The 22246-nt window shown below is 40.5% G+C and overlaps 1 protein-coding gene across 30 annotated transcripts in view; it reads right to left on the bottom strand.

Moving 5' to 3' along the window:
* DTNA (dystrobrevin alpha) overlaps positions 1-22246 on the bottom strand; it is a 351246-nt gene that overhangs the window by 32901 nt on the left and 296099 nt on the right. For 19 of the 30 annotated variants that reach the window (XR_015242529.1, XM_086682719.1, XM_086682721.1 and 16 more), the window contains 5 exons: positions 20805-20882; positions 20152-20244; positions 8251-8338; positions 6141-6238; positions 1390-1503 (listed from right to left, as the gene is read on the bottom strand). Coding sequence is in view for 29 of the 30 variants with exons in the window: in XM_086682719.1 (XP_086538845.1) it covers positions 1390-1503; positions 6141-6238; positions 8251-8338; positions 20152-20244; positions 20805-20882 (471 nt within the window). In the remaining variant the exon portion in view is untranslated. The remainder of the gene's footprint in view (positions 1-1389; positions 1504-6140; positions 6239-8250; positions 8339-20151; positions 20245-20804; positions 20883-22246) is intronic. The other 11 variants (XM_086682735.1, XM_086682738.1, XM_025931452.2 and 8 more) reach the window with 2 other exon arrangements.

Below are 22246 nucleotides of genomic sequence, written 5' to 3'. Positions count from 1 at the left end.
GTGGCTCTGCCGTCTAGGCAGGTGCACAGGCCTGGAGAGAGGGAGAATGGGGCCTCCCTGAGAGCAGGCAGGGCCTGCAGCCTGGGCCAGATGTGCTGTGGTGCCTCGTCATGCGTGTGTCTGAAGAGCAGGGCTGGGATGGAACCCCCGGAAACATCCATGACTACAATCAATAGGAACTTGGTAAAATCCAAACATAACCATCCAGAACCTGCTTAATTTAGTCATTTTGTCTGGAAGAAGTTAATGGCACTTTAATGATGACAAGGGTTTCTGAGAAGAGGCATCTGTACTTGCTATAAAAAGCGTCCCTCAGAGTAAGATATACCTGGAATCTGGCACCAAAACTGGAAGATGGAAAGAATGTCCTATCTGCTAACAACTAAAAGTGCCTTGTGAAATAGGACATTCCTATGAAGCAATGCCTTTGAATTTATGTTTGTGCTGTTTGCTACACACCTAGGTTTGAGTATGTGTCATATTTCAAGGCATGGTGCTAAGCCGGTCTGAGGTGAAGCCCACAGCCACCCCCCAGCCTTTTGCACATGAGCACAGCATGTGCTATTCTCTACCTTCCTGACTCTGAAAAGTGCACTGAAATTCAAGGGTGGAACCTTCTAAGGGCCTTTCAGACTCAAATGTCTTATGGTGTCGGACTAGACAACAGCAGGTGTTTTAATTCATTAGCAGAACAAGAAGGTATGAGGTCTATTTTTTAAGGTCTGCATGTGAAGCTTTTACGGACCAAGATTGAGAGAAAATCAGACTCCTTTTTTGTGGGTTACAGGTAAATTTTTAAATGTAAAAGCCTGTGATGTTTATTTAGCTGTTTCTGTGTTTGTTGCGTTGATCACTTGTATCATAAACACATTGTCGATAGTGCAAATAACTAGAAAAGAGCTGAGTTCAAATTTTTTTCAGTGAGAGATTTTGCTTGTAAAGAATGCTGTTTCCCCTTCACTGTGTCACATGAAAGAATAAAATATACACAGCAGCTCCTTAAAACCCCCAAATCTCAGTGAATAGGCCTGTGCTATTAAAAAAGAAACAGGGGTGTCTGGGGGGCTCGGTCAGTTAAGTGTCTGACTTCAGCTCAGGTCATGATCTCGTGGTTTGTGAGTTTGAGCCCCATGGTGGGCTCTGTGCTCACAACTCAGAGCCTGGAGCCTGCTTTAGATTCTGTGTCTCCCCCTCTCTCTCTGCACCACCCCCCACTCTCTCTCCCTCAAAAATAAATAAACATTAAAAAATTTTTTTTTTTTTAAAAAGAAACAGCAAGCATGTCAGCAGCTATGGTGGCTAAGGACTGTTTTCTGGCTGGACGCCGTTAGACTTTTGGAAGATCCCAGTCACTTGCATTTGCCAAGAGGCCTTGGGCTCCTCTCTTACCTGAGGAGCCGGAGTTCTGCCAGCAGAGTGGGGTTTTGCTGTGCCTTCTCTGGAGTGGGCTGAGAAGCTTGTTCATGCTCTAGCCGCAGCCTCTGGATCTCCTGTAAGATTTCTCTTGGGAGAGAGGAAGAAGGTAAGAAACTAGGGTCAGTTAACTTCCAGGATATCCAGGATGCTAACATCCGAGGGGGGCGGTCACCCTATGTTTGGGAGCAGAAGAAAGTCTCACTACCCAACAGTGTTTATGAGGGACTGGCTGTAGCTAGATGGGTGCTACGGACAGCGGAAGGCTGACCTCAGCCCCAGCACATTCAAACTCTACAGTATGTTGTTGGAGACTTCAAGCTGAGTGTTCTCACCAGGACCTGATAATCGCTCTACTAAGTAACATAATACTGCGGTAACGTGTTCAACTTTGAAAAGTGTGCTGCTTAGGAGCAAAAATATATCTTCCGATTATTTCTGATCACAGCCTGACACCATCAAGTCATTGCAGCTACCGGCTAAGAGGTGCTTGGAGGGAAAACAGGATAAATGGTGCTCATTTCACAAAACTAAATAACCCCATTCTCTCACCGGGAATGACATTCCCCTCACTGAATTTATCGGAGAAGCCCCCGGTTAGGCCAAAAATTTTTTTCTTATTCTTACCATTTTCAGCCTCAACAATGGATCTCAACGAGGGTAGCCTTGGAAGGAAAGTGCTTTTAAAAGGATTCACTGTAATTGAGTGTGTGACATAAGAGTGCTATTGGCGTGACCCCTGTCAGGGGTGAGATGTGTCAGTCTATTATTGATGTCGGAGCCTGGGCTGCCCCGCACTGAGGTGAACATTAGGCCGCCATAAAGGATAGGTGACCTATGCAAGGCAAATTATCCCTAAGTGAGTTTGAAGCCATTAAGCAAGGTTACAAGACACATATTCTTGGGGGAGGGGTCAGGCTTCCATCCAGCAAAACGCACAAGAGACAGACAATAAGAACAAAGCACTAAGGAATAAGGAATGGAAGGTGAACTTGGTGAGCAAGGGCGATGGCTTTCCATCCGAACGGCTGATTTACAACTGCCTGCTTCATAAACACACCAGCATTAAGAAGCTCATTATTCGTTACTACCTCTCTCACGGGTATAGTGAGGAGACTGAACTATAATTCAGGGGTTTTCCACCTTTTTCTGTCCCCCTTTGGCATTCCCTGGTGGAAAACTTTAAGACAAATTTTCTATGGAAACTCAGTATGTCAAATGGTTAAAAGGGAGCCTGTTCTGGTGAGAGAAAGCCCTTCTTCGCCTTCTTCAGACCTCTATAGAGACCCCAGGTCCCACAGGGCCTGAAAATCAGTAAAGCCGAGATTTCAAAGTTCTCCGCCAGGACTAACATCCTGACATTCTATGACTCCCACTTGTTCTCCTTGTCAGTTCCAAGGACAGAACCATGACGCAGCATTTAGCTTAAGGAAGGAAAAGAGAGAAGCAGCTCTGATAAGAAAAATTATGGTAAGATCTGTAAAGAGTACTGAGTTCTTAGCCTCTCCCCAGGAACTATGCTCTCCTCTTTAATCTTCTTTTATTGAATCCTCATAAAAATTGTATATAGGTCCTGCTATTATCTGTTTCATGAATAAGGAAATCAAAGCACAGGCCAGTTAGAAGACTTGCCCAAGTTCAATAACAAGTAGGTGGTAGAGGTGATTTGAACCCAGGCGGTTAGCTCCAGAGGCCATGGATATCTGACTCCCTCTGTCTTTGGTGTTTGCTCTGACAGGTTTAGCCTATGCAGGCTGTGATTTATGTCATATAATGCAAAGAGTACTGCTACTCCTAATACCAATCCCAATTAGTTCTTCCAAGTGTGCTATGAGGAAGCATTATCTTCTAACGATCATGGCTGAAAAGTCCATGAATCACCCAGAGTAGTCATGGAGTGAAGTGAGGAACTCTAACCTCCCCTGAAGCTCGGAGATCTGATTAGTGGGTTCATTGTCACCTTGGAGACCATGGGATTCCTAGGGCGAATTCCTACAGTGCAGAAGTTGACCTGGATAAGCTTCTGGGACGTGGTTCTGGGGTCCTTGGAGGGCATGAAGCCACCGGTTTAGACAAATGAGTTCAGGATGGACTAGATGCTCTTCAGGCATGGTGTGGGGAACTCTGTGGGCCACGAAAGGACTAAGAGACAGGACAAACTTCTCTTTCTGCCATCTCTTCTCAGTCCCATTTCTTTATTCTCTCTCTGGTCCTACAAACACGCATTCAGAGTACAACATCCAGAAACGTCTTGGAAACAAGCAGTAAGACTGGTAGCACAGCATAGCTGGGGCCATTGGAACATCCATGGTGCTCCTAGCTGATTCTGGAATTCCGCATGGGGGCCGATGTCACTGGGGTATTTCCTTAAAGGAGGTCCTGATTTCACCTCATGCTGAGTGGAAGCAGAGGATTTGAAGGGAAAATAAAGTGCTTTGGAGAGGTAGGAGAGCAGGTACACGGTGCAACCAAGGTAAGGTATTTGTGGGCTTGAGAGTTTTCACTGTAGTCTTTTTCTCTTTCTAAGAACCGGAAAATATGCCAACCAAGTCTGCACCTTCTTTTTAATTTTTATCATAGAACGTTAAAAAACACTTTGACCATTTATCCCTAAATTCTCATGTCAAACTCTATAGGCATGAAACAAGGATCAGGACCTCCTCCTTTATTCAGTTTGATCTCAGAAGTGACATCAGTGTTTAAGAATGGGATTCAGTGGGGGCCCCTGGGTGCCTCGGTTGGTTAAGCATCCGACTTCCGCTCGGGTCATGATCTCATGGCTCATGAGTTCAAGCCCCACGTCGGGCTCCGTGCTGACAGCTCAGAGCCTGGAGCCTGCTTTGGATTCTATGTCTCCCTCTTTCTCTCTGCCCCTCCCCTACTCATGCTCTGTTTCTCTGTCTCTCTCAAACATAAACATTAAAAAAAATTAAAAAAAGATTGGGATTCAGTGTTAAGACAGTTTGGTGCTCTTCTAAGAGATCTAGAATGTACACATTGCTCCCATGCTGGACCTACTCAGTATTGAGTTTGAGATCTAACTCTGAAATTAATTATTTTTCTCACTCAGTATATATTTACTGAGCTTCTGCAACATCCTAACCATGGGCCTAGAACCCAGAGGCCCTTTGGCATGGCCTCTGTTCTTAAAGAACTTCCATTTCAGTCAGGGAAGAAGGAAACAGACACATAGATGCAATTATTTCAGATAATGATGTCTCACACGCATACCAGGAGCTGTGATAGAGAGCGGTTCCTGGCGCAGGAGGTAGTGGGAACGATTCGACAGGAGGACTTGTGAGGTAAGACCTGAATGATGAGAAGGGCCTGCCCATGCAGCGACCCTAAGGAAGAGCGCCCTAAACTGAGAGAACAGCTAGTACACAGGCTGCAAGGAAAGAGGTGAGCAGGAGCACACTGAGCAGGATTTGCGGAGGCTGGCAAGGTAGGCAGGCATCAGCCCAGGTTAGACCTTACAGACCACGGTAAGAAGGGTAGGTTTCAGTCGAAGTGTGACAGAAACCCATCAGAGGGTTTTGAACATAAAATAACATGATATGACTTGTGTTTTACACAGTGACAGGTGGGGCTGCTGCTAATGGTGGAAATGGAGTGGACAGTCTGGGATATGTTGTGGGGGTCGGCTGAGAATCAGTCTGTGTCGAATAAACACAGTTGGCTCCAACAACTGGGGGACAGTGGTGTCAGCCCAAATGCCTGATTTGCTTATTTAAAAGTTTATTTATCTTGGGGCGCCTGGGTGGCGCAGTTGGTTAAGCATCCGACTTCAGCCAGGTCACGATCTCGCGGTCCGTGAGTTCGAGCCCCGCGTCAGGCTCTGGGCTGATGGCTCAGAGCCTGGAGCCTGTTTCCGATTCTGTGTCTCCCTCTCTCTCTGCCCCTCCCCCGTTCATGCTCTGTCTCTCTCTGTCCCAAAAATAAATAAAACGTTGAAAAAAAAAATAAAAAAATAAAAGTTTATTTATCTTGAGAGAGAGGAAGAGAGAGCACAAGCAGGGTAGGGGCAGAGAGAGAGGGAGAGGGGATCCTAAGCAGGCTCTACTCTGCCAGCGCGGAGCCCGATGTGGGGCTAGAACTCACAAACCGTGAGATCATGAGCTGAGCCAAAACCACGAGTCGGACGCTAACTGACTGAGTCACCCGGGCGACTTCCAAATGCCTCTTTTAGAAGAGCCTTCTGTTTGTCTCTGGGTGGCACTCAGGAGGGCCCTTCTGAATGAGACAGCTCCTTAACAAAAACAGGCGTGTTGGGGCACCAGGGTGGCTTGGCGAGTTAAGCGTCCTACTCTTAATTTTGGCTCAGGTCATGATCTCACAGTTAGTGAGGTAGAGCCCCAAGTTGGGGCTGCTTGGTTTTCTCTCTCCCCTCTCCCTCTGCCCCACCCTCTGCTCCCACTCTCTCTCTTTCTCTCACAATAAATAAACTTTCAACAAAAACAAGCACGTCAGTAAAAGGGAAATGATACTGTCTAGAGAGGAAACATTAATTGCACTGGTATCTCAGAACTGTATGTATGTTTTCTCATGAAGCTTTTGAAGATCTAAAATCTAAAGATGAGCTTCTCAGACGCCAATATCACTGACTAAAGACATCGTCCTTTAAATATGCATACAGCTGAAAAACCTGGATAATTTAAAGCATAACTGTAAGTTTCCAGTGAACACACACTCTGATCAAAAAAGCCAGCATGTCTAAAAAGCCTTACCTGTTCTTGTTTTCTAGCTCTGCGATCAGCTGCCTCTGTTGCTTATTTGCATCAATGGTGAAGGAGATGTCAGGAGCACTTCTCTGCTGTGTCGGCTGCTGTAAAACATGTGGTTTATGCTGTTTAACATTGGGAATGGAAACCCACATGTGTGTGAGGAGACAGGAATCACGAGATATGCAGACAGGAAAGAAAAAAAACTATTTCTATCGAAACAGGAAAAGCAAATACATGAAATTGCCATTCATCTCCTAAGGACCGACTTCTCTGTGAATCTGGGGGGACGCCTCTGCGAGCAGAAGCAGAACAGAATTCTCTGGCAGGCAAACACACAAAACGTAGAAGACATAGTCTTGTAGCTTTCTGACTTGAAGTCTTTGGGAGCGATTTCATTCTTGCTGTGCTGTCCCCACTGTGACAGTTCTCTCAGTGTAGGTGGGTGTAAAAAATACTTCCCTGTTGAGATACCTCTCTAGAATTACTGTTCAATCACTGTAACGCACAATAAAAAAATTTCATGGTTTGAAAATCACAGTTAATAGGATTTTCTTTTCTTCTTTTGGTCAACATACTTATTAGCATTTCTTTATTCATGTATGTAATTTTACATTAATGGATATATACATCCTTCCTCCACATTCATGTCATAACACTCATCACTCCTGGTCATGTTTTAACAACTAGTGTATATGCAGTCACAGCTTTCTCCATTCTCTTTCTCTCTCTCTCTCTATATATATACATATATATATATATATACGTATATATATACACATACACAGAAATTAATCTTAACAAATTATATATATATGCAAATTTCCCTGACTAAGTATACATACATATATACATATATATAAATACGGCCTATGATTATATGTAAATACATATATACATATGTATATTTATAGACGTATTTTTTGTTGTAAAATCAAAGTATTATTGTATCAAATGAGTTCTTTTACACAATACATTGATAATAATTACAAGAGGATTTAAAAAAAATTTTTTTAACATTTATTTATTTTTTGAGAGACAGAGAGAGACATAGTGTGAGTAGGAGAGGGGCAGAGAAAGAGGGAGTCACAGATTCCAAAGCCTGACTCGGGACTCAAACTCATGAACTGTGAGATCATGACTTCAGCTGAAGTTGGACATTTAACCGACTGAGCCACCCAGGTACCCCAAGAAGATTTTTTACAACAAGGATAGATTGATTTTCATATTTCCAAATAAAAGTCAACTTTTACATATGTATGTACATTTACATATGTATATACATGTAATCACATACTGTATTTATATACGTACATGTATGTGTGCATTTAATGAAGGTTTAATTTGTCATTTTTTATAAAAACAGAGTCAGATTATGTATAGTTCCCTGCGCTTTGCTTTCTTTGCTCTACAGTACATTTTAGAAGTTCCTCAATTGGTTTTTAAACAAATTTAAAAAAAAAATCACAATTAATCTTTCCACTAAAGAATGCCAAGCTTTTAAAAATGGCATCAATTGCCTAGGCCCCCAGAAATGAAAAAACTCAGCCTGCTTTTTAATGTCCAGACACCTGACTATAGAAAGATTAAGCTTGGTAAATGTCTGGCTCTCATAAAGCTTTTCTATGATTTTTTAATTGGCATTTCTTTTAACAAAGAAGTGATTTGTGTTGCTAACAAAGGATTCGGGGTCCTATGTTTTATATCCTAAATGACTTCCCGTAGCTAAGCCTAGCGAACAGCAGCTTTGAGCTGTGATCCAGGTTTTTCCTCTGATTTCAGTACATAGTTTTCTGTTTCTTGTATATACTACATATCGATAAAAGTGGAAACTTATCTGAGCCAGTTGTGGATTTGAGTCATTCCTCTTTCTCTTAACTGATCAGGAATTATCCAGACACACCCGGTGTTGGGCTGGTTCAGCAGTGTTGTAACAGAATACCTAAAGCTACGATTTATGCCACACCAGACCCATAGCCGGACGGTGAAAAATAGAAGTAGAAGGCTCATGTTTAGGTCCTGCAGGTCACACAGTAACAAGTTCTCAGCTTTGCTGTCGTCGCACCAACTGTAAGGATAACAGTGAACATGACAGACTCTCACTCAAACTACTTACAGACGAAGCGGACTCTGCTGCCAGTCTTGCCGCGTACCTGGCGATCAGTCTGTGTTCTTCATCGAGCCGGTTCGAACTCTCAAGCATGCTATTGAGAACAGAGCAAGAAGAAGACTGTGAGGCAGTGAGAAAGACGGATGGATGTATATTACCACCAGAGGCGCTTGCTATTTCAATTTTTCGGTGTAAAAATTTGAAAGCTATATGAAACCCTGTTAGGTTCACGATCTCAGACGTGGATTCATGGCACGATCTAACACGCGACCAGGAAGTTGCGCTAATAAATCCGGTCTTCAGTCAATTAAATGTCTTACTAAGAAAACTCCAAACAAGAGTTACTTTTCTCATCAACATTTCTGATAAAAGAATATTTTCTCTTGGGGTCCCTGAGTGGCTCAGTCAGTTAAACATCTGACTCTAGGTTTCGGCTCAGGTCATGATCTCACAGTTTGTGAGTTTGAGCCCCGTGTTGGGCTCTGTGCTGGCAGCAAGGAGCCTGCTTGGGATTCTCTCTTTCTCTTTCCCTCTCTCTTTCTCTCTCTCTGTTCCTCCTGTATGCTCGCTCTCTCTCTCTCAAACAAATAAATAAATAAAACTTTAAAAAGTAATATTTTCTCTTCAGTTTTATTGCCTTTAACATTTTTATTTCCTTATTACATAAGAAATACATGTCCACAATGGACATGTCAGAAAATATGGAAGCACAAAAAAAACCCCAAAAAACCCAGTTGTGGTCAGCCTGCAGTGATACCTACCTCCTGATATTCACCCTTGTGTGTAATCCTCCTCCTTTAGTATGGGCTGGACTTACTGGCTTGCTTTTAATGAATAGAAACAGTCAGTTTCTATTCAGTTTCATGGACAGAAGTAATGGAATGTCACTTTCAAGATTAGGTTATAAAAAGACCATGGTTTCCATCCTGAGTATGATTTCTCTCTCTTGAGCTCATTGCATGGCTTGCTCTGTGGGAAGCCGGCTGCCATGTCATAAAGCAGCCCATGGAAAGGCCCATGTGATAAAGAACCAAAGCTAGCCAATAATAACCTTGTGAATGAAATCCCACACATAGACCCTTTAGATAAGATAGCAGCCCCAGCTAACAGCTTGATTGCAACCACATGACAAGCCTTGAGTCACAGGCACCATGCCGGATTCCTGACCCACTGTGGGATAGTAAATGTTTGTTCCATTAAGCTGCTAAGTTTTTGGACAATTAGTTATGAGGCAATAGATAACTAATACAAACTGTTAACTATAATATTACTACCCAGGTAACTTGCCATTTTCTATTTACTTCTAGAGCAGTGGAATTATAGGAGTGGCTTCTAATGACATTAATGGAAATTGTTTATTGTCTCTTATAATTGTAGATTGTTAATACTAGAATAAGGATGATCTGAGTCCCTAAAAAAACTAAAGCAAATAGATGCATTATCAACTCTCCCATATTTCAGAAGGCCCTTCACTTAAGAGTAAGTTTTGCATGCCATTAAAAAGTTTCTATGAAACATACCAGTAATGCCAATACTGTTAACAGGCTAGATGGTTACAGTTTGGCTTATCAGTTATCATGGTGAGTATCGGGTCAGAATCAAGAATAGAAACTAGTTTCTCTCATCCTTAAATATATTCTCCTCCATTTATATTCCCCGCCCATGATTCTTAAAGAAAAAAGGTCAATACTCATGAGTATACACTGAAAGTAACACACTTCTATGCCAATGGTAAGGTTGTAAGAATCATCCACTGCAAAGACTTGAATCCACAAAAAGCAACATGCACTTATATTATTTACATGTATGTTCACACATAAAGTAAATATGCAACCCAGTCTTTTAATTTTTGTTCAAAAGTGAGAAGGTGAGTGAACACCATTATGTGCTTCCAGAATATTAGCTGTGTCACTTCCAAATCGCTCTTCCCTGGCTGGCTGAATCCATTCCTGTAACATTGTCTCTTATCATTCAGAAAACATTCCTGTATCCATCATCTCTGTACCAGTCTATACTCCTCACACATATAAACTATACCTGTTGTTATCCTGAATACTTCCACTTTAGATTTAGCCCTTTTCTCTGGGCTACAATAACCACGTAGAATATTCCTGAATATCTACATTTACTAAGTCACTTCTCTACCCTCAATAAAAACTCTTCTCTTTTCCTTTTGTCCATAGGAGATAATGCATGTAAAACACATCAAGCTAATACGATGCCTAGAACACATTATTCTGCTTCTTAAGTAACCTGTTCAGATTCATTCATGATTCATGTCTCCTTCAAAATACTCTCATCCAACAACCATGTAGAGTAGGGCTTTTCAAGTATTAGCGTACATATGTACGACTCGGAGATCTTGTAAAAAATGTAGTTTCTTGTTCTGTAGCTGGGGGTGATGGGGTAGGTTGCGTGGGGTAGAACCTGAGAATCTGCATTCCTAAGGAAGCTTCCAAGATACACTGATACTGCTGGTCTAAGGACAAAACTTTCAGTGGCAAGGAACTAGAAGATCTTGAGAATAAAATGGAAAATCTAAACACATGAAATGAACCCCAAATGTAAACCATATAAAAGAAATATTTTTTATGAGTATTTGATATCCATACAGCATCTACGATATTTTATAAACATTCCTTAACACAGAAAATTCTAGGTTCCAGGCTCACATATGTGCGGTACCAATCCCCAGAGATTGAGATTTCAATCAGCATAACAAAGACTTGGAGTAAGAAATAATTCTAACAGCAAAAGGTGTTAGTTCGGGAGAACTGATGCCATAAAGCAGATGTTTGTCTCTATAACACAATGTCTGCACTCCGTAGTGGTTAAAAATAATAACTGAATTTCTTGTCATCGCTTTAATAAAAAAGTCACAGTGTGTTCACTTTAAACATAAAACTACCCCACAAAGAAAACAATTTAATTTGATTTTAACATGTTTATCATTTCTGGCTGGTTTTAGAAATAATATGCCTAATTTCAGCAGTCTGTGTAGACAACAGGGCCGCTCGCTGCTCTTAGCCCGGAGCAATGATCTGTTTGCCTGAAAGTGACTTTGTCAAAAACATTTGCGTGTGTTTTGATAAATAAATAATAAAAAAAACTGATAAAAAACCTCATGATAAAAGTGCCTTTTATCATGAATGACCAGCAAGTATAAATAATATAAAGGCTACATTAAAAAAGCCTCTTGGAGATGTAAGACGTGAAGTTATGGGATCCTGTCTAGTAAGCTATAACTCATACTTCCATGCCTTCCCTCCCCCAGCCCTGAGTGAATGAGGGGTGGAGTGATATATTACCCCTTTGTGCACACAAACGATTTATGAGTCCACATGTGCCATTTTAGTATGTTCAAATTATACAAGGGTGAATGAGGCATTCCTCTGATAAATTCCATTATTTCAAGACTCCAATTACAAATAGTTGAAAATGAATGGCCAATAATCCCCAAATCGTTAGAGAAATACCGATTCCAACACTTTCTCCATCCCTGGCTATTCATTTCAAGACTTTATAATCAGTAATCTTGCTACAAGACCATGATGAATTGAAAAGTGGCTGCTGTGTAGACTGTATTTCAGAGCAGAAAAATCCATTATTTTGAAAGCTCTCCACTTTCTACCTTAAATGCATGGCCATTGTGTGTTGCTAGTGATCAAAAATGGAATCCTAAGAAACGTAAGTGGCCTCGGCTGAGGTAGGGCCTACTAAACTGTGATTTAGCAAAGGTTTCTGGGAACCCAGGGTTTGTTCACATTTGTTTGGTTTCTCTACAAGCCTGTACTGACTTCCCAGGCAGGACAGTCAACCAAATACTAATGTGGTCTAAAGGGCAGCGGAAATACTTCTAAGTTTTCTCTTAATATTTTTCCATCTTCCTGAATGGGTGAAAGGAATTTTATCACCAGAGATTAATTTTTTAAGGCCACTGGGCCTCAGGCACTACTCTTCCATTAAAATGCAAACAGCTGAGAGGAGGATTACCGCGTGAGAAGGCATTCCTAGTCGCCCTGAAGTGGAGGTTTACTTGATCAGGTTGTTTCGCAGTTGGTTGAGAGCAAGATGCTATGGGAATAGAGCCTGTTCAGGCCTTCGGGAGCACAGTGAGCAGAAGAGAGGGGGGGCGGAAAGGAGCAAAGTGATTCTGGGGCCCAAGAAGTGGTTTTAGGGGACTAACGAACGTGGAGGGAAATGAACTAATTCTCAAAGCTTCAACTGGTGTCTCTTTAACGACTGGCTTAAAAGGAAAAGATAGGAAATCATGAAATGGCAATCTTCCTGGATACTAATGATAAAACTTACCAGGATAATGGCATCCTTATAGGGATGCCTTCAAACTCCTTTATCGAGACCCTGACTTTACCAGCTCACTGTTGTAACACCAAGGCCTTGCATTCTACCCTCTTCAAACTCTCCATTTCCTTCCGTTCCAATGATCACGGGTGTGTTCCAGGCCACTGTCATCCAGAATTGTCATGAAGCCCTCTCAATAGGTTCTTCCCATTTTAGACTTAGTCTTGCCTCCAATTCATTTTGCATCCTGTGGTCGGTGATCTTTTAAAAATGAGTTTGGCTGTAACATTCCTATGCATAAAATCTTCCAATGGGTTCTCAGTTTTCAAACTCCTCCATAAGACTCAGAAGGTCCTGCATAATCTAGCTTCATCCTTTACCCCTGGTACTCTAGCAGCCTTACCGGGTCAAGTTCCTCAAGAAGTTCCACATTTTCTCTGCTCTGAACGATCTCTCTGCCTCCTCCACCCGCTTCCACTTGGCTGATTCCTCATCATCCTGCTGTTGGCTTCAGCTGCCATTTCCTACCCTCACTTCCAACCTCTAAATTCGGGATTTTGCTCCTCACATATCCCACGGCATCTCACTGCCCGTATTGTACCTGTTACCCTTTGCGTTCTCATTGCTTTTTCACTTGTCTTTATCCTTTACTAAACTGTAGCTTTTTTGAGGAAAGAATGGTTCCATTTTGTCACCATTAGACCTTGAATGTTTAGCACAGCACTTGGAACACAGCAGGAAGTGCCTAAGTGTTAGGTGGACAAAAGAACAAATACAGGTTAGCTCTCTGGCTTGCAGCGTCATGGACTTTGGTCCACGTTTCTATATCCTTCTTGGCTCTGCGTGCATTCTCAACACTGGGAAAATCAGAAGGGTAAAGATAAAACACAGTACTTTAACACTAACCATGCCATCTAAAATTGAACTGTGAAGTATTCACATTTGGTGGAATTGGAATCAAGATACACTCAGTTGCCAGATGCAGATTCCTTATCTGCTCTTTATAGGTGTTAAGGTTCACAGAAATGTCATTACACTCTTTCATATTTATCAACATCAGATCTTCCCCACCTGCAGTCATGGCAAATTCTCTTTGGTTCAAATTCTGTTGTTGTTTTAAAGATTAGGAAAGCAGATGATGGTATCTGAAAAAGGTAAGCTCCCACTCAGAAGAAATACTTACTCTTAGGGGTGGAGGTGGGACTGGATCATTTCTGAATTCAAACCTCAGCCCTCTTAGTTACAAGCTGTGTGACCTTGGGCAAATCACTTAACCTTTCTGTGCTTCAGTTCTTTCATCTATAATACAGGGATATAGTGATAATATACCTCCTGGTGTGCTGGGAGGATTATTATGTACCATTTAGAGCAGTGCCAGGGCACACGGTGAGACTCTATGGGAGTATTCCTTTTACTTTTACCTCTACAAAGCAGGTAACACTGTCTCAGTGTAATCATTTTTGCATGATCATCTCCTTACCTATAACTTAGCTTTTTGCTCTCGAACATTTGGTTGGTTACTGGCCAGTATTCTAGGGTATACCAAAAAAGAAGTAAGACCATTTAGTTGAATCAATGAAAGATTTTACGGAAGCACTAGGTGGACTTTACATTTCTGATTTCCTAAACAGAGGGACGAGTTAGCTGAACAGTGACAGCTTTCTCTTGTTTCCCCAAAGTGGCAACACGGCCATTTGTTTGTAATCAAATGTCCCTTTTATACAATTTATCAAGCAACATATGAGACCAGGTCCCATGCCAAGTTCTTTATTTGAGAGCATTTGGAGAAAACATACTCTGAAGGTCATCCAGTTAACAATATTGATGAATACCCATGAGCTATCATTTTTTTCTACCATATTATAATGGACAGGTTTTACAATAGGAGATTTTAAATCTACTTTATTGTATGCCTTTAATCCTATTCAAAATTAAATAAGGAATCACTATTGAGTCATTCCCCCATGTGCCTAGTTCTACACTAGCTAATTTGCATCAATGACCTCATCGGATTGGTAGTGTCTCTCTTGTTTTCCATGGAAACTGAAAATGTATTAGAATCAGAGAAATGAACTCATCTTTTTTTTTATAAAGTTAAAAAAATGTTTATTTATTTTTGACAGAGAGAGACAGAGTGCGAGTAGGGTAGGGGCAGAGAGAGAGGGAGACACAGAATCTGAAGCAGGCTCCAGGCTGTCAGCACAGAGCCCAACACGGGGCTTGAACTCACAAGCTGTGAGACCATGACCTGAGCTGAAGTAAAACACTCAACTGACTGAGCCACCCAGGGGCCCTGAGAAATGAGCTCATCTTAAAATCAATTTCCCATCTGAGTATTCTGAGAAAACTTCTGTGTACAATGTAGTCAATGCAGATATGCACGCTGGTGGTATGATATTCTTCAGATTGATATTTCTAGAATTCTAAGAGAATACCTTTCTCAGGAGTCTTGTTTTATACCTGAAACTCCTAAACATCTTATGGAAGAAAAAAATAGTATTAATATGGAAATGAAAACTCATATAAAAGAGATACTATCAGTGAGTGCAGATAATAATTTTTTTTCTTTCAACAGACTGCAACACATTTATATTTTTCAAAATCAACCTTTACTAAAAAGGGTCATATTTTAGCTTGCATATTAAAAATATTAAAGGCATACACTTCAGCGGATTTAGTGTTGATGTTGTCATGGATTGAATTGTGTCTTCCCCAAAATTCATGTGTTGAAGCCCCAACCCCCAGTGCCTCAGAATGTGACCGTATTTGGAGTAGGTCTTTTAAAGAGGTTAACTAAGGTAAAATGAGGTCGTAGGGGTGGGGCCCTAAGCCAATATGATTGGTGTCCTTATAAGAAGAGGAAGAGAGCTAGAGATGTTTCTGCACAGAAAAAAGGCCATGTAAGAACACGGCAAGATGGCAGCCACCTGAGGCCAAGGAGAGGGACCTCAGGAGAAACCAGCCCTGCCAGCACCTTGGTCTTGGACCTCCAGCCTCCAGAACTGTGAGAAAATAAATTTCTGTTGTCAAAGATACAAAGTCTGTGGTATTTTGTTATAGTAGCTCTAGAAAACGAATACAAAGTGGAAGAAATCAGAGAACGTTAAAGTGACGAATAGATTCTTTCCCAATATCACTTTTAGTTTTTCTTTTTTCTTTGCCCCCCATCAGTCATTTTCCCCATGTCAGTGAATTGTTGATACTTGGGTTACCCAGGTTTACCACTGCTCCATAGGCAAAGCTGAATACTTTGCTTTTTCACCTACTTTATACTCTTACACAAAATGTTCAACTAAAGGGCTAATTTATAATAGGTGATTTATTTTAAAAGTAGAAATCTTTATTTTACTAGTAAAAAAGATTTTCCAAGAACTTCTAATAATTTTGTTTAGGGTGAGAGGGAATTTTATACAGATAGCACTATCAATATACCATGACATTAACAGATATTTATTGTGCACCTACTGTGCGCCAGGCTCTGTGTTAGGTGCCAGAGATATGGCAATGAACAAGTCAGAGAAACTCCCTGCTTCACGGCGAAGATAGCTGGTAAACTAATCAACCAACCAACTTATCAACCAATGATTGCAGTTCTGGAAAGAATGAAATAAATGGTAGGCCATGATAGAGACTAGTATGGGAGACCTACTTAAGGAGATGGCTTTAATCTGGGTTTGAAGCCAGAGAAGCCTTTACATACATGTAAGGGAGGTCAGAGCATGGGTGTATGGCAGGAGATGTCAAGGGTCAAATGGGAAGAATGTTCTTGGCATAGGGTAGAACTAGTAACATGGTCTTGAGGCAGTTTTAGGAACTGTTTGTAGGACTGATCAAAGTGGATGCTGCTGAGTATTGTGACTGAGTTGGGTGAAGCCCATGACACTAAGGCTGGTATGGGGCTAGGCAAGGGCTGGGTCATGCACAGGCCTGTAGGCCATGGTCAGGGCTGGGGTGCAAACCAAGTGCAGTAGAAATCTATTAAAAGGTTTTAAGCAGGCAAGTCGATAATAATTTAGACCCCATCTATGAAATCCAGAAATGGAATCAAATATATAATTTATTGGTATGGATATTTATACAATATAAAAATTATTTAAATAAATTTTCTTAAGAGAAAAACATAAGCAGAAAAAATTTTAACCTGTTTATGTGCAATCAGGGGTCTAATTAAGTGACAGTAATTGATCATGACATCAAAGGATAGACTGTAGCCTTTAACTGCACTCTCTCCCTTACAGAGGGGAGTCTTTTCAGAGCTGAGAATACTATGTCAGAAGCTTATGCATATGGTATCAAGGATATAATTAGAGTTGGGTAGAGTTGGGTAGAGTTGGAAGTTCTGGGCTGGTTTCCCATCTTCTTAGTCTGCCCATCAGTTGGTCCCAATAAACCACTAGCAAGGCCAGCACTTGATAAGCTTTAGGGAAGGGCAGAAAAAGCCCTCCACTCATTACATTTTGATATCCCTTCTCCCCCATTGGAAAAGGTGGCTGAAAACCGTTAAAGCTCTTAAGACTTCACTGAATTAGGAAGACAGCAGGAATTCTCCCTTGAGCCACAGTTCATTTATTTGGCTTATCTGACATCAGAACCAGCAAGAACACAAGGATTTCTCTAATTTAGCAGCAGACTATTTACAAATGAGTCAGTTTCCCATTGTATTAAGTCCTTAATATGGGGAAAAGTCCCCCAGAGTTAAGCAGGAGCATACATGAATAATGACAAAACAAATATTTTAATCAAGAACAGCAGTTAGGTTACTATCTGTAGACCTTCTCATGAAGGATGTGCAGATAGGGAGCCTGACGAATGGGGTGGAAAATAGATGGGACCCAGTGTCAGAAGACCTCTGCGCAAGCCTTTGCTAGCATGTGACCTTGGATAAGTCTCTTAATGTGTCAGAGCTAGCATTTACTTCTCAGTGAAATAGAATTGATAATATCCAAACTTATAGAGCTTTGATGAGCAAATAATGTGTAAGAAAGGGTTCTGTAATTTTCAAAGTACTCCAGTAATGTAAAATGTATTATTCATATCCAGGTTGCCATGATGAGATACAAGAGACTGAAGATACAATGGGAAACAACAATGCATAAACTAAATACAAAAATGGTAACACAATCACCATTCCTATTACTAGTATGTGCTCAAAATATCTGTCAAAATGAAATAAAAATAACGTAGTAGGATTTGCAACTTCAGGAAATAGATATAGGGTAGATGCAGCGGGGAGCAGTGTCACGAAAAGCTTTCTGGAGGGCTTTCTGTTTATGTAGGTTTTATAAGAGGCAATGTAGCAGAGTAGTTAGGTGTTTGGGATGAGGTAGGTTAAATCCTGGATCCACTGTTTTGTAGCTGTATGACTGTGGGAGAGTCACGTGAACTCTGTAAACTGATATCTTTACTGATCTACAAAATGGGGATGAATGTATTTACTCTACAGGCTTACATTAAGGGCTAGGAGAAATTATGTAAATAAGGTTTTGACACAGTGCTAGCAGGAAGCATGTGTTTTAAAAAATGGTAGCTGTTAGGATTATAACCCTGACATATCTCACCAGAGTTGAATGATGGTGAAGCATTATAACTATTATGACAGAGAAGGTGAGACATCACCCCATCGCTTATATAATCACGGCAAGTGTGGGGAATGGTGAGGATCTAATTCAACAAAAAGGAAATACAGGAAAAATGAGAAATTCAAAAGAGAGTTGGGAACTTTTAAGAACAGGAGAAAGCATTGAGAAATACGGAGGGCAACAGCTATTCACAAGGAGTCGGCTTCGTTGGTCAGTCTTAAATTCTGCTTTGTTTTCCAAATAGATATGGCCTCCTGCGTTCATCAAGCAGATGTGAGGTGTCTCTGCTGAGACGGTTTTACTGTCTTAAGTGACCATCAAGTCATTGTGATCAATCACTTGAGTAGGGAAAAGGGCTGGTGGTGACAAACTGTGAGATTTCCTCTTTGGAGATTTCTTTCTCACAAATTTAATTAAGAAAAGGTCAAAGAAGAGTGCTGGAAGTAGCTGGAATGTGCTCAGAATTACGGGGGAGAGGACACAGTGTGAGACCACAGCTTTGCCTTCAGACACAATTGAATCTGTATTGACTTCTTCTTTGAGGACCGTCAATACTTTTTTTTTTTTTTTTTTTTTGGTAATTCCATATTTAGTTCTATTGTTTCAGATACCATATAACATTGGGGAACCAAATTCACTGGGAGTAAGATTAAAGCTGTCACTCTTCTCGCTCATACTTTTGAGAGGCTGAGATACAATTAAGAAGAGGAACTGTGTGACCTACAAGCTCGGCAACTTTGAACAAAAGGTGGGGTTAACCGAAGAGTGCTATTTAATTTCATCTTCGTGAAACTAGGACATGGTATAAAATGAAACTAGGGTGCTGCTTATATATTTTTAAGATACAAATTAAGGTAAATATGTAACTTCTAATAGATGTACATCATTATCTCCTAAAACATCTCACGTACTAATTTCGTAAGAACAGTTACAGGCATCGGGAACAGGAAACAGTCCAGGAAGGAGAGTTCTAGAAACAAAGAAGTGGCTAACAATACCAAGTGGCGAAGGTGATGAGGACTGAGTAATGGCCATCATGTGTTTCAGGGATGCTTTTTGTGAAATTGTAATGGAAAGGAGGCCAGCTATTTTAAAGGCAATTTAATCCCTTGGTTCACTTCATAGTTAATAATTACAAAAAAAAGAAGTCCATTGGCTTTTAGTTCAGAGAAAGTTAGAGTTACTAAGCAAAATTCACATATTTCTAAGAAACGGGTAAACACATTTGTAAATCAGGAGTCTAAACTAGGCTGAAACATATGATAAATACATAGTCTGTCCACTTATCTTCATTTTTACTCAATGTATATTATCACAACCGAGTAACTTTAACCAATGAGAGGAATCTCCTACATCGCAATTAAAATAGAAAGAGAAAATCTTTAAGAATGCCTTTATCTGAATACACAGGGGCTATCTGAATTCGTACATTTTAACACATTTGGAAGAAAGCTTTGCATATACTGGGACTTGAAAGCAGACTTTATCAGGATGGCTACCCAGAAACATTTGTAAGCCAGAGAAGAGTTGAAAGACAATTTCTCCCACTGTTATGATTAGGGAAATGATTTCCATGGTATGATTCCATCCTGTCACTTTTCCTCTCTTTTACTTCAATCTTAAATTAATGGAGCATTGTCTTCCAAATCAGTGGAGGTATCCATGTCCTTGGAATAAGAAAATTCTTGCATCACTATTTTGCGGGCATTTGACGTGGCACGTATAATACAATCGACTGGGGAGACCCAGAGTCCGGCATCCACTGAAGGCTAACATTTAGCATGGCATCCATTTACACAAATTTTGCCTTTCGCTATGTTTAAACAAGGATATGAATTCCATGGTATATGAGTGGGAAGTGTTCAAACTAACGTCATGAAGGACGTCTAATTTGAATCAATTCAAAGATGACTTAGTGACCCTTAGGACACTAAGGGCATCCACTTGCCCCTTGCTGAGACTTCTTGTCAAGGGAGCAGACTGTTACCCTGTCTAAGGACAGTCAAGCAGCCAAACCTGCACTAACCATGGTGGGTTGTTCCGGAGCCTGTTGACATACAACCCGATGAGAACATGTTCATCAGCCAGCCTGTCTGCCACATTCAGGCTGTACTGTATCCTGAAACAGGGCAGGAGGAAAGAAAGGGTGTTGGGAGGAGAGGCGGGCAGAAATAGGCAGAGCAGGTGGGAGTGGGTTCGTGATAGAAAAGGCATTTGGAAAAGCAAGCAGGTAGAGGAAAAATAAGTGATGTTCTATGAAAAATCCAAGCAAAATCCAAGCAATGAAATACACAATTTCATTTCACTAAGTTTAAAAATAAAGATTTCCAATTAGGTAAAGTAACTTTTAAGAAAACAGAATTGCATTCTTCAAGCCAGTAAAGCCAAGAAATTCATCTGTACAGTAAACACCTTGATTGGGTTGCAAGCAAAGAGTAAGTATCCTTTGGAAAATCAAATCTGAAGTTTAGTCATTTTAAAAAAAAGGAAATCAGGGAAAGTGAATTACACAGATGTGTCTACTCAAAAGAACTACTTGGTGCCGTTAGTTGGGTTATAATAGAGCTGCTTTTGCTAAATCAAAGACGGTCTTTCAAACACAAAGCATTTTTGACACAAGGAATCTCCACTTTTAGTTGAGTTAATTCAGGGTTTCAGGACACTCTGGCTTTAACTTACCCTTTGCCCTTCAGAAAAGCTGGAGCAGCCCTAGCCAGCAGTTTGTTCTGCTCTACTTCACTGTCCTTGGGAGGAGAGCTAGTTAATAAGATGGGAAAGCCAAGAAGAGGGTAAACACAGCAATGCATTCAAGAATAGAACTGGCTACAGACACTCCCAAGTCTAGATCCAAGCTCCATTTGGACAGCTCTCTTGGTATTTTGAAATGTTCAAGATGTTTGCAGATTTCCACAGAGTTGAACTAGGAGTAGAAACCTGGCCCGAGAACCATAATTGCAATTACACAACCATCCACGATCCACGGGTTGACCTCTGCAATTTGTTTAACAAGTAGATTGCATTGCCTGGACATCATGAAAATCCATTCAACATTCATTACAGACTATCATGTCAACAGTCGAATAGTTCACGAAGTCCTGCCAGCCTTTAGATCCCACTTCTCCAGACTTCCTTATTTTGTCCAACTTTCTGAGTTGAATACACACTTGAAAATTACCTAGTTAGAAGATCGCTGTCATATTAGAAGTGCTTTACCACTCCAGGCACAAGTCACCTGACCCTTGCTGAGAAGCTGCAAAGAAAACTTTCAGAGAAACAGAGAAATAGACCTTTGCTCCTTATAAATATATATTCATCTTCCCTGTGTCTGTAACTGGTGACTAGAATCCCATCATTATAGCAAATTCTTAACATTTTAGGTTCATTATGAGGAATACTCATTTTATTTAGTAATTTAAATGCCAGTTTGAAAAGTTTAAAGTGTAGTTTTATTAAGGGATAAATAGAAATAGAAATAATAATTCATAAAGTGTGGCCATGCCAAAGTGACCCAAGATCTACTGGTCATGTTTCACTGGGAAAATGGTATTGATTGTTAGTATTGCAATTGTACTTGTAAATGCACTTAAAGGGAACTTGCTCCTTTGCAGGTTAAGAATTTTTTTCCCTGTAACACTGGTGGACCTAAAACTATCCACCCACCCCTTTCATGATGAATACAAAAATTAACTGTCTGATTTGTTTGGTGGCAAGTTGTTAATTTCTTCGATTGAAATTACGAGGTCTTATCAAAAACTTGCCCAACTTTTCAACAAGTTCTAAAATATATGTATGTATTAAGATGGCTTGTAAAGTAGTTAAAATCTTAAAAACTTTATGAGTTTTAAGGATTTATTACAAAGTATCACTCTTTCAGACCATGAAGCACACACACAAAAAAATACAAATGTGCAAGTAAATATCACATTAGGATTATGCATATTGTGATTAGAATTCTTGTTTTAGTATTGTATGTACTATAAGGTCGCTGGAAAACTTAAAAATAAAATTTGATTTATAAAGCAAATGTCTAGGAGAGAGTAGGCACTCATGTTTGTTGAATGTGTGATCTCACTTAGCTTTTCAGGGATGCACCTATTACTTAAAACTGCACACAAATGGAA

This window comes from Puma concolor, chromosome D3 (genome assembly GCF_028749965.1).
Source record: "Puma concolor isolate L17-30 chromosome D3, mPumCon1.1.hap2, whole genome shotgun sequence".
Classification (NCBI taxonomy): domain Eukaryota; kingdom Metazoa; phylum Chordata; class Mammalia; order Carnivora; family Felidae; genus Puma; species Puma concolor.
The sequence above is the reverse complement of the archived record's forward strand: the minus strand, read 5'-3'. Positions and strand labels throughout refer to the sequence as shown.